Source organism: Lytechinus pictus, chromosome 15, assembly GCF_037042905.1.
Source record: "Lytechinus pictus isolate F3 Inbred chromosome 15, Lp3.0, whole genome shotgun sequence".
Lineage (NCBI taxonomy): Eukaryota > Metazoa > Echinodermata > Echinoidea > Temnopleuroida > Toxopneustidae > Lytechinus > Lytechinus pictus.
In genome coordinates, this window is record NC_087259.1 from 17,775,553 (window position 1) to 17,792,387 (window position 16,835).

At 36.6% G+C, this 16,835-nt stretch overlaps 1 protein-coding gene across 1 annotated transcript; it reads left to right on the forward strand.

Annotated features, from left to right (window-relative positions):
• The first annotated feature begins 1,565 nt into the window (after positions 1-1,565).
• LOC129277358 (dimethylaniline monooxygenase [N-oxide-forming] 2-like) lies at positions 1,566-16,371 on the forward strand. The gene is made up of 9 exons (XM_064110295.1): positions 1,566-1,670; positions 3,351-3,483; positions 4,781-5,044; positions 6,450-6,650; positions 10,024-10,079; positions 11,985-12,215; positions 12,895-13,060; positions 13,408-13,652; positions 14,441-16,371. Exons 2-9 carry the CDS (start codon positions 3,369-3,371, stop codon positions 14,777-14,779), a joined length of 1,617 nt encoding a protein of 538 aa, XP_063966365.1. The 5' UTR covers positions 1,566-1,670; positions 3,351-3,368; the 3' UTR covers positions 14,780-16,371.
• The last annotated feature ends 464 nt before the right edge of the window (positions 16,372-16,835 follow it).

Below are 16,835 nucleotides of genomic sequence, written 5' to 3' on the forward strand. Positions count from 1 at the left end.
CAGAGATTCTGGCTAACTCTAAAACACGCGCACACATGTTTATTGAAATACGCATTTTGATCTTTATTCAAAACGTGCTAAAATTATCCAGTTTAAGGTCAGAACATCAAAAATTTTCTGCTCGCGCTTTGCGCTCGCATTATTAATGTAGGAAAATACCAAATTTCCTACACTTTTTTATGATTTACAAAACAAAACGGGATTGTTTGGTTATTTACCTATACCGTAAATGATTATAAAAAATGCTTAGAATGTCAAAAATTTTCAGCTCGCATTATTTAATAGTTGAAATATGCATCGTCTTAATGGCTAACTGCAAAACGTCCTTAAACAGGTCCCTTTTCGTTCAAGCCGGGACCCATATTAAAAATTTATGCTCGCGCTTCGCGCTCACATTAATTATCTAGTTACGTACGCATCTTGTTCAGGTTTACAAACATTGCCCAGAATGTTCACTTTTCAGGACAAAATACATGAAATTCACAAAATGTTTAGCTAGCGCTTCGCGCTCGCACTATTTAAAAAGGGTTTATGAGCTGATTACACTTGTATGTTGTTTTATAAGAATAAAGCTAGGAACTGACTGTTAGGAAATGGGCGTTTTGCCCACCCCCCCCCCCAATTTTTCACGACCAAGATAAAAAAAGAAAAAAGGAAAGGGATAAGGGTGAAATAAAGGCCTATTTTTTCTAAGTGTTATGTAAAAATCTATCACAAACTTTGATTTTTGTAATTAAAATGTCAATTATTTTTGCGTAATACGCCGCATCGAGCCCCCTCAAATTTTTTGACTCATTACGCCACTGGGACAACCCCTTTAAAGAAACAAACAAAATCAACTTTGATTTGGGAAAATATGGGTGAAAAAAATGTGGGCCCCCCTATTGGCGGAAGCTGGATCCGCCCCTGCATAATAAGATAGAAAAGAGGAAAAAGGTTGAGGGGAATAAAGATAAAGAAGAGAGAGAAACAGATGGAGAGGGAGAGAGGGGGAGGGCAAAAGAGAAGGGAAAAGAAATCAGTCATTATGCTCCAATAACCTTAACAGCGTATAATGCCAGGAAAATTAATTTTAATTTCTAAAAGTCCAACAATCATACTGGGGGAAATTCAAAAGGAGAATTATTGAAGGAGTGTCATGTCGGTCTACTGTGGTTCACTCCTTGCGTTATAGATCACGTATAATCAAATAAGTGCCAATTTAGTTACTCATTGTAAGGATAACATCTTTGTTTTTCCTTGAACCGACGTGGTGAAGATTTGTCTTAATGTGCTGTTTATTGTATAACCACCCGTCCACCCCTCCACTTCTGACTTCAAAGCATATTAGATGCGACTCACAATTCTGAGATATGTCCCTATTCAATTGAACTTACCTCACTTCTTTTCGTTCCCTCGCCTAATTACGAATATTAGGTTCAAAAGGAACTGTCAACTCAATAACCACAGTCTTTGTCGGGGTAGATTCTGGGGGAAAAAAGAGTATTATATGATATTGTAATGCGTGAACGATCATGATTCACTAAAGGCCCTGGCCATGTATCAAAGTTTTGGTGATTGAGCATAGTGAATGGACCATATCATTTTGATCCTACGTTGAATAAAATATTTCATAAATACTGAGGAATCAATAGGTCTATATATGCGTATGGCGAGTCACCTATGCCAAGGTAAGTAGTTACGATACGGAATATTTAACATATGATATGTGTTCAGTGTAGGATTATGTAGGCCTAATATCTAAATGTACATATTACCTATTGGTTTATAAGGTTTAGGTGTACATTTAATGCTACACAGCTTGACTGCACCTTGATCATGAATCCATGATGATGTGTATGTTCATTCGATAAGTTACGTAATTTAGATGTAGGCCTAGTAATCTCACAGAAGGAAAAACCAGTTCCACTGGACCAGTAAGACCAATAGAATTTTAACTGGTAACTCTGGAAATTGGAACATCGGTTTACTGGTCTAACTGGTCATACTGGTCCAGTTAAAGTTATACTGGTCCAGTTAAAAATTAAACTGGTCTTGAATTACTGGAATTTTATTCTGGTCTTGTTTCTGGTGGTTGTTACTGGTCTTCATACTGGTTTCCAATTTAAGCTGGTCTTTACTGGTATTTTCTACTGGTCTGGAATTGGTCGAACTGGTCCTCGTACTGGTCTTACTGGATCAATTTATTATTACATGCATTTGGTTTCTTATATACCATGGTCAGTGAAATGTGATGGAAAAGATGGTGAGTAAATTAATCTTTCTGCTGTTATTTGAAATGTGATATATGAATTACACATTTTTATTGTGAATTAGTTCACACACTTATTTAGAAAGTTTTTAAACAACGATGAGTGTCATTGCAAGGATACTCCATTCTAAATCCTGATTTTTCTTTTAAAAACAGGAACTATGCAAATGAGGTAAACCACGTGATCAGCATCATCAGAATTACTGGTATTACTGGTCTTGACCAGTTCAATTTCAAACAATGAATTAATTTAGATCAGTTGACTATATCAGAGGAATATAACTTGCTCTTAATCATAATCAAATGAAATAATTATTTTAATGATAATGTTAATTTTTGATAATTATGATAATATTAATAATAATAATTACAATATCAATAACAATGATAACAGTAATAAGAATGATAACAACAATCATCAAAATAATCATAATAATAATAATTATGATAATTATAAGAAGAATGGTGATAACAATCGATAACGATAATAACTTTCTCTGAATTGCAAGATTCATTTTCCATAATTCGTCAAATGATCTGACTTGAAATAAAGTCATTATTTATTGGACCAGTAACACCAGTTTGATGAAAAACAATTTAAATGGAATGCAATTGTTTGAACTGGTCTCCAGTTGATTTTTACTGGTCCAGTTAAAAATCAACTGGTCCAGTAAACATATACGGGAAACCAGTAAAAATCTACTGGAAACCATTTATTGGACCAGTTTGATGAAAAACAATTTAACTGGTATTACTAATTGCTTCAACTGGAATGCAATTGTTGGAACTGGTCTCCAGTTGATTTTTACTGGTCCAGTTAAAAATCAACTGGCCCAGTAAAAATATACTGGAAACCAGTAAAATTCTACTGGAAACCAGTAACAATTTTTACTGGTCTTTCTGGTTTTTCCTTCTGGGCTATAAAGATGGACATGTAATAAAAGGAGAAAAACCTTTGAAACCAGTTGGATTTGTATCAAAGAAGTGAATCAAAGAACCATATATAACTGAAAGTTTGAGCGGGAGTTTGAGGAAGATTGAATGAATTATGGGGAAGTTATGAGCATTTGAATAATGAGATCACTTATGCAATTTACAGGTATCACTAATATTCGTCATGGCTGTGAAGAGGGTTGCTGTTATTGGGGCCGGGATAAGCGGTCTGGTTTCTACCAAAACCTGTCTCGAAGAGGGAATCGAACCTGTGTGCTTCGAACAGACAGAACAAATAGGCATGTTGATATCATTATTATTCCATCAAATCTAAGATTTTTTTTCGTGCATGGCTGTGATGTATTCCAACAATTATTGCAACAACTTACTGTTTATTAACGCATGAAATCATAGTATGATTTTTAGAAAAAAAACATGTAAGTTTATTCAAAATGATTAGAGTTAATCGTTGGAAAAGCATGTGAGATGTTTGAAACTGAAATAGAGACGCGTCAGGTATACCTTTCACAAAATTATCTACAATGTATTTTAGTTTTACACAGTATTGCAGTACTTGTCGTAGTTTATATTTTTTGTTACAATATGTTAATGTTTTATACTAACTATAGGACCCCATTGGAAATAAGCCTTTCGGCTTTCATGGGCTATCCTGTCAAGGTATTCTTCAATTTCATTGTAATCTCCTGTGATATTCTTGACGAATAAAATCAATCAATCAAACAATGTGTTTGTACACCACTGTAGGCCTACCCTTTTTTCAATAGCCAGTAAAGACAACATTGGTCCACGGAAAAAATATGGAGATTGACGTTTCGGCATCTTTGAGAAAAAAGCATTTTAATTAGTAGATGCCAAGGCCTCATGCTTCACAAGCCGGAGATCATCTTGCATAAAGGCTATAAGTAAAAGGTCCATGCTCCTCGGTGCTGTGAATGTTGTGGGCAAATTGGTGCGAAGGATGGTTTGATTTGGAATGATGATAATAATAAACAATTAGACTTCTGATAATTTCTAAAAGAAACATCTCACAATGGCTAGAAATGCATTGGTGTTTGAGAGTCCCAGTGAAGGGTTGAAAACATAGATGTTTCACTAATAGCCGGATTCTCTGTACATCATGGACAAACCAATTATCCTGACACTGAATGTTCCGACCTATGAATCTTTTAATCTTTTCTTTCAGTTTGTTTTTCCCCTTCATTGTCTATGTCTCGGTGCACTCGTCACAAGCACTGCTTACAGAGTTGCTACCTCCTGTGTGTCCAACGTCTTTTTGTTGTTGTTGTTGTTGTTGTATAATCTATCTTCGCTCCTACTCATCTCCCATTTAATTGATTAATGTACAGATTGCAGATCTGGACATCATCATGAATATGACGAATGGATATAAGTCTCCGAGTGGGTTGAATAGCGATTTGGTAAAAATTGAGAACAATATAATATTTACCAGTTTAGTTTTGGCATCCCATTTTGATCATTTCGTAAAAAAAAACTTCAATGTTTTCGCTGTGGAAAATTAAGCCTAATCAAACTAATTCTTTGTGAATGTGATGTGATCATTTTTTTTAAATCAAGGCGGTATTTGGGTCACCAGCGACCGAAGGGTCCCTGGGACAGAGAAGAGGGGCGCCATCTACGACTGCCTCATCACAAACTCGAGCAAGGAGATGATGTGTTTTAGTGACTACCCATTCGATCCATCGGTTCCACCATACATCCGGGGCAATCAGGTTCTGAGCTATTACCAGGGTTATGCCAAACAGTTTGATCTTGAGCCACGAATACGATTCAACACGAGGGTTATCCGCGTGGAGCCCACGAAAGACTTTGATAAGACCGGTTAGTTTCTTCTTTAAAAAAAAATATTAATTTTAAAGACTAAAGTTAGTATATGATATCATGTATATCTTGTATACATTCTAATTCATTGAGTTACAACAATTTTTACAGACTCTGAGAGGCATTGAAATTTATCTGAAGGTGACATTATATCATGATTGCCCTGAAATTAAGTGTCATACCTGAGTACAAACATATATATTTTTGAAAGGTAAACTTTACCATGTTTACAAAATACAGGATCTCTTGTAAAAACTTGTTATGATACATAATGCACAATTTTTAGAACAAGTTTACCATCAGTCAATCAAATTGAATGATTTTAGTAGCATTAAACTGTAAATTTGTTATTACAACAAATGTTATGAAACGGGTACAATGCAGCCAGTTCGTAGTTCCACTCTGCGCATGATCAGAAGATACTGCGCATGATCAGAGGAAGGTCATTTGTACTAAAGTGACATGGTGGTTTATAATTTAATGAGATAAGCACCATCTTTAAGGTCTTGATTATTCATTATATTCTTTTGAATTGTGTTTTTCATTTACATTCACACAAAAAAAAACCCAATGCGTCCACGAACGACTGGTATTTCAGTTTGCCAAGTACATTGTACAACATGCTATATGCATTCAAAGTAGAAATGCAACAAATACCTTCATAGAGTGTTCAATGGTGTGCTATTCTAGTCACCTGATGGGTGTTTCATAAAGATGTTTGTAAGTTAAGAGCGACTTTAAGAACGACTGGTGATCCTTTCTTGTGGTAAATGATATTCATTGGCGATGGTTAAGCGCGTAAGTAAGGATCACCAGTCATTCTTAAAGTCGCTCTTAACTTACGAACAGCTTTATGAAACGGCCCCCAGGTCTATTCAAATTCTTCATCCTGCTATGTAAGGCATCCTTACATAATATCTTGCATTGAAATCTGCCTATCTCAGTGAAAGAAATGAAAGGTCATTTGACCAAAGTTGTCCATGAGGTAACTACGAACTGGTCTATTGGTAACTTTACCTCTTAATACCCTTTTGCATTCATTACTAAGGCATTCATTTTGTTCGCCGCTGAGCCGTTATACTATGCATGGATAAAATAAAAATCCTGTTCATGATCTCAACCCGGGATCGGAAAAACTGTTTAGAATAAAATCAGTATATGTTTTGTTCCCACCGTTTGAATCCGATGCGTGAAGCTATAAGATACACAGGCATATATAAATAAATCCAACTCACGTACGTTTCTCGCATGCATTATTAAGTTAGCAGGATATACATAAATCATGCTCATAAATTCAAAAGGTGCTAATATATTTATGTTTCTCCTTGAATAAATGCAAAGAGATAAAAGAAAATAGTATGGTATCGTAAGTATACGCCACTTTTTATGTAATGTCCCCCCATAGGTCGATGGCACGTGAAGAGTCAAGGCCCGAGCGGTGAGGTCGATGAGGAGGTGTTCGATGCGGTGATGGTGTGCTCAGGGCTTCATAACAAGAGTTATATTCCCTCTATTCCCGGAATGGATGACTTTAAGGGCGACATCATTCACAGTTGTGACTTCAGAAACGGAATGAAATACGCTGGCAAAACCGTCGTCGTCGTCGGTATGGTCTTATTCTACTGGATTGAACACATTTTCACACAGTGTATTCTATACTGTGTTCACATAGTGGAGTTTGTGAAAAGTGGTTCATCCGCTCATATTCTCTGGTATTACATTTCCACACTAGCACTTTTACAGTGTGATTGTCCAAAATGTGTTTACCTCGGGAACTCTGTGAAAATGTGATTCGCACTGTTCAAATACTCAAATGTAACAGTGTGACGACACTCTCACCGTGTTCGATACTGTGATCGCACTGTGACCAACTGTTACCAAACTGTGAATATGCTGTGAACACATTGTGACCACAATGCGACCCCACTGTGACTAAGCTGTGAACACACTGTGACTATGCTGTGAACACACTGTGACTACGCTGTGACCACACTGTGACTACGCTGTGAACACACTTTGAACACACTGTGACAACACTGTGACTACGCTGTGAACAGAATTTGAACACACTGTGACTACACTGTGAACAGACTGTGAACACACTGTGACAACACTATGACTACGCTGTGAACACACTGTGACCACGCTGTGAACACACTGTGACCACACTATGACTACGCTGTGAACACACTATGACCACGCTGTGAACACACTGTGACCACACTGTGACTACGCTGTGAACACACTGTGACCACGCTGTGAACACACTGTCGGGCACGCTGTGGGACACCGTACCAGCAGTGAAATGTTCACTTTCAAAATATTGCATTCATATGTACACTTTGGAAACAAATGAAAGTGAAGTATAATAATAAAACATTCATCTTCTTCATTTGATTTCTTATTAGAATTGCATATGAATAAGTATTTATATTCGAGTACTTCTTCTATGAGATTTAGATTATGGTCAGATGGTTCAAAGGGGAGGCCGGCCGGTCACCCTGACAAAATGTTTATTGTAAAAATAGCAGAAAAATAATAAAAAGATATTGGTGAAGGTTTGAGGAAAATCCATCAAATATTTTAAAAGTTATCAGATTTTTTTTTATTTGTAACGTCATATGCGAGTGCAGCTTCCTTTGTAATAGTGAAAAAAAAAAGTAATTGGAATGTCATTTCCTAAAAAAAAGAAAATTTGTGTAATTGTACCTTCAGTATATCAACAAATTATTCCGCACCCGCTCCTGAAAGAAATTTTTTAGTCATTAAACCATTAAACATGTTAAAATAATTCAAATTTATGCATTCTATTTTACATAATATACGTGACAGCTGCTCGTATGTGATATCACGAATCAAAAACTTAAAATTGAAATAATCTTCTCAAACTTTAATGGATTTTCCTCAAACTTTAGTTAATGTAATTGTCACAGCCAAAGGGAGGTATGATAGCTTGTTGGTCCAGTGGCAACTTCTTAAATAGAGAACCCAGAAAAAAGTCATTGGCATAACTACGGGGGGGGGGGGGGCATGGGGGGCACGCCCCCCCCCCCCATCGGCTGGCAAAAAAAAGCGGGGAAAAGGAGTAAAAGAGAGAGAAAGAACGAAAAACGTAGTGGGGGTGAAGAAATTAGGTTATATTATACTATGTTAAATTATATATTACATTACAATATTACATAAGAATATTTTTTTCATAACTTTGTAAAACATAATTTGCTAAGGGCCTATGTGTTCATCATTCATGTTGCTTGCATTGTCTGTTTAATTCCTATTGTACTAAAACATCCCGTTTTCAAGTCAATATACACCAAATAGGCCTATTAATTCAAGTTATTATTGTTTTATGTAGTGGCATAATGTTATGCTTCTTTTCATGATTACCTAAAGTGATTGTCCCTTTTTAAGATCTGAATATTAAATATTTCTAAATCCGTTCTTACGTTCGCATTAGTGGATTGGTAAGATAATTATGTTAACTCTTCATGAATTCCTAAAAACTATTCTTAAAATGTCCCTTTTTCTAGTCTGAATACCGAAAATTTTCAGCTCGCGCTTCGCGCTCGCATTTTTTGTATAGTGAAATACTTATGGTATTAGTGAATTCCTACACTGCAAAAACTCCGGTGTTGATTTAACACCAGTCCGGAATCTATATATGTCCACACCAGAGAAGTGTTAAGCAATACCAGTTTCGTTTTGGTCTAACACCAGAAAGGTGTTTATACAACACAAATTAGTATTAAAACAGCATCGGTTTGATTCCAAACTGGTGTTGTTTCAATACTCTGGTGTGGATGTATATAGATTCCGGGCTGGTGTTAAATTAATACCGGAGTTTTTTGCAGTGTACGAGCAAGCATTAGAATTCCCCTCTTCGGGTTTGAATTTAAAAAAATGTCAGCTCGCGCTTCGCGCTCGCATTATTTGATTAGTGATATACGTATCATGTTCATGATCACAATGATTACAAAAGTGTTTCATGTGTTTCAATTTAACTCTAACAAAATAAGCAAGCGCTTGCATTAGATGGCTATGGTGAGATATGTATGCTCTTTATGACTTTCTTTAAAAAGTCCTCAAATTGTCCCTGTTTGGGTCAATATGTGCAAACAAAATATTAGCTCGCACTTCGCGCTCTCATTGTTTGTTTAGTGAGTCAGGTACGTATCATGCTTATAAAAAATTGCTTATAATGTTCCTTTTTACGTCTGAATAAAAAAAATCAGCATTAATGGATCGGTGAGATACATATCCGTTTAATGGCACAGTCCATACAATTTATGGTATTCTGAAAGCTCAATTAGCGCTCAATTAGCTTACCTGGCAATTATACGCGCTTCGCGTGCCCACTAAGAGGCTCAAATTTGTTGATGGTGCCCTCCCCCCAAATGCCGTGACCCACGGTACGCCACTAGACAAAGTAACAGTTGACACAATATTTTATGGGAATTAGATTTTAATTCCAATCTCCAAATTCAAATGTCCCTCGAAACAATGGCTAAATCAGATCAAATTCAGAACATAAAATATGGATAAGAGCATTCAATACAAACCATATGAGTATAAACTGATCATCAAATTCAACAAGGATCAAATATTCAATATCATTAATCCAACTTGCTAACAATCCAGTAACGTATTATCTCCTGATCAGTGCACTTTTAAATTATGTTATATGCACTTTGTTATATTTTCATACTTAAATAATTCTTTATAATAAAGAATTATTTAAGTATGAGAATATAACAAAACAGTTTACTGTGTTACTGCTTTAATATTCAGTCCGAAGGTTCTTTCATTTCTATTTCTTGATTTCTTTATTAAAGGAGAACTCCAGGCTGAAAAAATATGATTTGAAGAGATTAAAAATCGGGCAAAAAAAAAACATTGAAAATTTGATCAAACTCGGCCAAGGAATAACAAAGTTTCTGCACTTTAATTTTACTTTCGGATACTTGTTTCTTCTTTCCTAATAGGTGGCGCCCATTCGGCAGGCGATGTAGCGGTCGACACCAGTATGCATGCGAAAATGGTAAGAGGCCTATACTACTGTAAATATCTCTCTTCAGATCGAAAAGTTGGACTGTTCATGGCCGTATTCACAGAACTCAAACATTGAAAAGAACACACCTTCACACACACACGCACACCCCCCCACACACACCATCACAGCGTCGTGTGTCCCGCAGTGTGAAACACAATGATAAACCACATTCACATGCAGTTTTCTATATTTTTCCACATATTGAAGCATTTGAACACATTGACACTCAGATGTCCACAATGTGGAAGCATTTTAACAGTGTGAACAATATTTTCACATAGACTATGAACAACAACGCTGTAGAGGTGTCCACAGAGCGAAAACATACATCGTCACACTTTTAAGTTTGAGCACTTTGACAGTGCAATTAAACGAAAGCACCTTTCTATATATCTATCTATTCCACTGTATGTGAACAGACAGTGAACACTTACACAGTGTGGAATTATCTTCACACTGTTAAGATATGAGTATGCATGTAAATAGTGTGGATAACATCTTCATATGATCCACACCGTAAATGTGGAAGCGTCGTGGTGTAGCGGTTCTGACTCTCGCCTTGTAATCAGAGGGTCGTGTGTTCGAATCCCACCATGGCCTAGCGTCCTTTGGCAAAGCGTTAATCCACACGTTGCCACTCTCCACCCAGGCGTTAAATGGGTACCTGGTAGGATGTGAAAGCCTACATGTAGTATGCCTAGCAATTGAGTCTTGGAACTCTTGTTGGAATGCTCCCCAGGGAGTGGAGAAGGTGCGTACATTGTATGCGGACATGCAAGGATCCGATGACCGGGGTAATAATATGTCTGTAAAGCGCTTATAGAGACGTCGTTCCGATGTATTAAGCGCTATATAAATGCGGAATATTATTATTATTATTAAACACACAGTTTGAACACATGCAGTGTGTGTCAATGTGTTTCTCAGGCATGAACACCATTCTGATGCCATTCCTTACATGCGGCCACGTTCATGTTTGAGTTTCTTAACAATAATGTTCATAGAAGCAGTCAGTTTGTGTCAAATTGGAGTTGTCAGGAGTGTTGCAGCAATGGGTTTTTTAGCAACTACTAAGCAGACGATTTCGGTATCGGTGAGAATCTATTGTCAAAAGCCCTTCATGCAAAGCAGCCTTTATCAAAAATCGGTAAATCAAAACAGCAGAGTCATGTCGACAAACAATACCAACAATTCTTCGTCCGGCCCGAATCTTCAGATATGATGTCCTGGTCCATCAACTTTCGACAAACACCTCTCAGGCTGTTCATTGTAATTTGACTTGCTTTTTCAAATGAATTGATGCGTTGTAGGAAGCATCTGCGTAGTGATTGCGAAAGTACGCTAATATTAACAATGATATTTTGATGGGAGGGCGCGCAAGATGACCTATTTTTTTCAATAGAATTACTACAGGGGTAGTAAGAACTTAATGGCATATACCAGTACAGCTTTTCTTTTCATGCGTTTCTTTTCTCTATCCTTCCCTTTTTTCACTCCTAAAAACTCGAGAGCTAGGGGATGCGTTTTCCGCCATGCCCCCATGTAGGTCGATCCTTAGTGTAAGCAGGCACCGCATTTGCATGGCGGTACGTTTGCACGGACTCGGAATACATAAGCGGACACAAAATTTGGCAAGGAGGCACGGAAAAATGAATATAGTAAGCAAGCATCTATAGGCGAGTACGCACGGAAATATAGATTATAAAAAGGAGCGGAATAATTATGCAAGCTGGCATGGGACAATACCCGGTTCCTGTTTAATCATGTTAATCAGAAAGTGTATGCAGACCCTAATTTCAAAATATTGTTCACTTCTTGTATACCGACGCCCCTGAATTTAAGGCCTCTCAAACATCAATCCTTGTATCTTGTAATATTTATCTCTTATACCAGACCTATCTTTCGATGAAGAGTGGTACGACAGTATTACCCAGGGCGGGGCCAGGGGGTGTCCCCATCGATGCTTACATCATTCGTCGAGTCAGGGGCTTGGTGCCCCTCGCCTTGTGGAAGATGTGGATGCAGTCATTCATCTCTTACCGGCTAAATATGGAGAGCCTCGGTCTCAAATCCGAGCGACCACTCTTTTCTTCCACTAGCATCATGGTCAATGATCTCATTGGGGTAAGAAAATTTCCCTAGCCAAATTATCGAGGGGGGGGGGGGAACTGGGCAATAATCATTTACCCGAGCATAACAGGTAGGGGAAAGGCACATTTTAATGTTCGTTGCCAAGTCAGGCTCATGGAGCTGGCGAAATTTACAGATAATTTGTTTGCAATATCTTAAAGGTTTCACAGTATACCATTGTATTTTTTTATATGCAATTTTTAAAAGATTGATTTCAAAATACATTTTTAACTGTCATTTTGTTGTTATTGTATTTTCACTTACCCCCCCCCCAAAAAAAAAAAGAAGTACACAATACAAATAAAAGAAGGCCTACAGGGGAATTTTAGTAAATCAGATGAAAAAAAACCATTAAAAAATAAATTGAAAATACGTTAGGAGAATAAATATTCCTAATCTTGGTTTGAGGTTGTAACTCCAAACCTTCTTAATGCCTTCGAACAAGAGGTATTAAAAGCTGTTGTTACTCTTAGTACTACAAGCATAAATTAAATACATGTATCTAATGCATATAACGCAATACAATTACAAATATTTATGACACGATTTATAGATATAAATTACGGTTTAAAGATGTTCATATTTTCTCTTTTAATCACTTTAACTTTAATAATTGCAGCGAAAGAATACAATGTATTTAAGTTTTAATGTCAATATCATTTTTAATCTTGAGGTTCGCATCTGGTGCGGTGCTCTCCAAGCCAAACCTAACATCGCTCGCTTCACGGAAAGCGATGTCATCTTTTTCGACGGCACCGTGGTCGAGAACGTGGATGTGGTCATCTTCGCGACTGGTTATGAGTTCAAATTTCCATTCATCGACAGGTCTATTCTGCAAGGTTCGATTTTTAATCCTTTGCGTGTTTGGGCCGATACTTGAATTTCCCTTAGTGCAGTGTGGCGGTTGGGGCATACTTCAAAGAAACAAAGTATGTCACATTCACTTATCACACTTTTTGTTTTGTCTTATTTAGCTATAAGTCACTTTTGTTTTCAATTATTTCAATTATGTTCTATGAAGTGCATGTTTATTCAAAAAGTTGTTTTTCTATAGATCTATCATGTCTATATGCTTGCTTGTCACATGAGATTAGCGAATCATCGTCCAATTCTGTTTCCTTCCCTGTATCACCATCATTTCATATATTAAAATCATGTCATCACATGTTTTATAATTCTATATTAGAGTCTTATAAGGACTTGGAACTTTTTTGGCACATTTTCCCGCCGCGTCTTTCCCGCCAAACATTAGCCATGGTCGGTGCCACCAACTCAGCAGGTGCCCGAGGGCCCATCAATGAACTCCAGGCCCGTCTTGCGACGCGGGTCTTTGAAGGACTGGTCGAACTACCATGCCAAGAGAGAATGCTTGAGGATGTATCCAGGAGGAAAAATATTTTTAAGAAGCTCTACGACAATCATAAGATACGTGTACGTATACATCTTGGCCCCGTTGCAAAAAAGTCACTACTTCAGTAACTTTGCTTTCCATTGGTGACTTCACGAAATCCTTGATTTTGATTGGCGGTTTAAAACTATACCATGGCGAGTACCTCTGGTTGGCAAAGCTTTAATAGTTACTTCTATTATTAATATCAGGTCCCTGGAATAAGTCTTACTTAAACATCCGAATGATTCAATTAATCCCAAGTGTGGAAAGTAAAGTTCGTTCGTCTCGAAAATTCACTGTGCCTTCGCATGCATACTGAAGATTACTAACTGGTCATGTCAGTGATAAGTCGTGCAGGGATTATCAATTCCTGCACGACTATATCTTATAAGCATAGGCACAGGCACTTTAGATGATAATACTTTCCATGTGTAATATTGATTGAATCAATCACAACTCTTTGTAAGTTGAGGGCCGGGGCCCTATTTCACTTAACCTATACTGAATTCTGTAATACCCATTGCGCCATTGGCCACTGATTTTTTTTCAGTGACCCACGTGCAAGGCAAGTAATTTCTTGAACATGTTGAAAGACAATGGCAGATTCAGATGAGTATGCATTAGAGATGATTAAAAGGACATGCATGGGCCAATAGTGGTAGTGATTTTTCTCAATTATCTTAATTTCTTGAAGTATATGATTCTACATGTCGTCTTGTGTTAACCAAAATATTTTATCTCCAATAATTTGCGAATATGTAGACATAATACTGATGAAAGTAAAAATTCGAGGCATTTAATATCTTCTTCTTTTAACTGAATTGTCTAGTTTGCACCTATCCCATACTGTGATATGCTAGCTGCAAAAGTCGGATGCCTACCTCGGTTCATGGATCTTCTCAAGTCGGACCCAGTCCTTGCCTTCAAATTCCTTTTCGGTCCCAACTATCCGCCATTCTACCGGTTGGTCGGTCCACATGCATGGCCAGGGGCACGGGATGCAATCATGAAAGCAGAGTACAACACAGTCAACCCGACCAGAACCCGGATAGTTAAAAATCCAGGAACTGATCAATCGAGTCTATTTTTCATGTTTTTCATATTTTTCTTGGTTGTGTTTCCACTATGTATTTTCATGATGATATTTACGCAGTTGTCATGGTCATAGGAACTATAGTCATTGGTATTGGTATACCCATATTTAAGAAAGGGGATCCCCATATATTTTCTAACTATCGCCCTATAACTTTGCTCCCTTGTTTTTCTAAGATATTAGAAAAATTGATTTACAATAGGGTTTTTAATCATATAAATAAATATAATCTCCTTGATGACTCTCAGTACGGTTTTAGAAAACAATCCTCCTGTGCACATGCTTTAATTGACCTTCATGATTACACCCAAAATAAATTAACAAACAAAGTTCACACATAAGGGCTTATTTCTTGATCTATCTAAAGCGTTTGATGTCATCAACCATGATATTCTCCTCTGTAAATTACAGTTTTTTGGTATACGTGGTGTAGCCTTACAGTGGTTTAAGAATTATTTGAGTAATCGTTCCCATTTCACATGTTATAATAATTTTGTTTCCGATAGAAAGAGGATCCAGTGTGGAGTCCCACAGGGCTCTATACTGGGTCCTCTCCTTTTCTTGATCTATATAAATGATCTGAGCTCTTCTTCATCCTTTTTTCGTTTTATACTGTTTGCCGACGATACCAACTTAATTGCATGTCATAAAGATTTCAATAGATTAATATTACAGGTAAATAGAGAATTAGAAAATGTTATACAATGGTTTGATGCTAATGAATTAATCATAAACAATGACAAAACGTGTGTATTGTATTTTAATAGAAAATCCCACCCATATAATTGTAATAATATTAGAATACTTATAAACCATGTTAATTTGAATGTGTGCACTTCAGTTAAATTTTTAGGAATAATTCTTGATGATACTCTATCTTTCCAGGACCATCGTCAATATATTGCAAACAAAATATCTAAAAACATTGGTATCATCCGTAAATTACGTATATCCCTACCTCAAAATGTATTATTTATGTTGTATAACTGTTTAATTTTACCATACTTATATTATTGTACCATTACCTGGGCAGCAGTGGGTAAAACTAAATTAGAATCTTTATACAAACTGCAAAAGAAAGCTCTTAGAATATGTACAAATTCTCATTTTCAAGCTCACTCTCGTCCTTTATTTTTTAGGTTACAAACACTTACGATTTATGATATATATACATTCCAAATTGCCATAATGATGTTTAATGTTAATAATAGTATTGCACCTAAAATAATTTGTCAAATGTTTACTCTTAATAAATCTATCCATTCCCATAATACCCGCTCATGTATAAAATACCATTACCCAAATGTTTCGTCTCAGTCCTTACTCAACTCTTTTAGACACAACGGTCCCCGTATTTGGAACAATTTACCTAATAATTTTATGTCATGCACTACATTGTCATCTTTTAAGGTCTTATTGAAGAGACAGCTCGTCTCTTCCTATTCCTTGTAACTCTATTTTAAGTACCTATGTATCATGCGTGTCATGGTGTGTGTGTGTGTGTGATGGTGTGTGTGTGGTTTGTATTATATCGTAACATGTGTTGCTTTTCCCTGTTTTGGGGGACTATGACTCACAAGTTTTTTAAACTTTCATATTAGTCTCCAATTTCATTCATTAGATTAAATCTCGATTGTTGCATGTTACTTTGTATATATTTTATGATTTTATGATTGAAATAAAATTGAAATTGAAATTGAATTGAATTGTATCTAATGTTCTCCATGGTGTTACATTAAACTGTACATTTCGGTCTAGTATGACGCGCCTGATTGCATGATGCGCCAATTCTGGTGAATTCCCCATAAACTGTTAATGATCAATGATGAAATCTTACATCATGCATGGCGCCTGAATGACATCATATAATACATGGTCTCGAACAATTTAGTGCGTGGATTATGTAAAATGGAGATGGCCTGATATGAGTAGCTAACATGCAATGAGGCGTATTTACTCAATTCTAAAAAGTATAACTTATGATAAAAACAAAAATAACGATATCTTCGTATCGTTTTATTTTTTATGGGACGTACTGTGAAGACATGTGTTTCGACCGGCAGCAACCTAAACTTTGTCAAATATCAGGTGAGCAGATACGAACCAGCAGCCTTAACACCTCAAGTCCTCA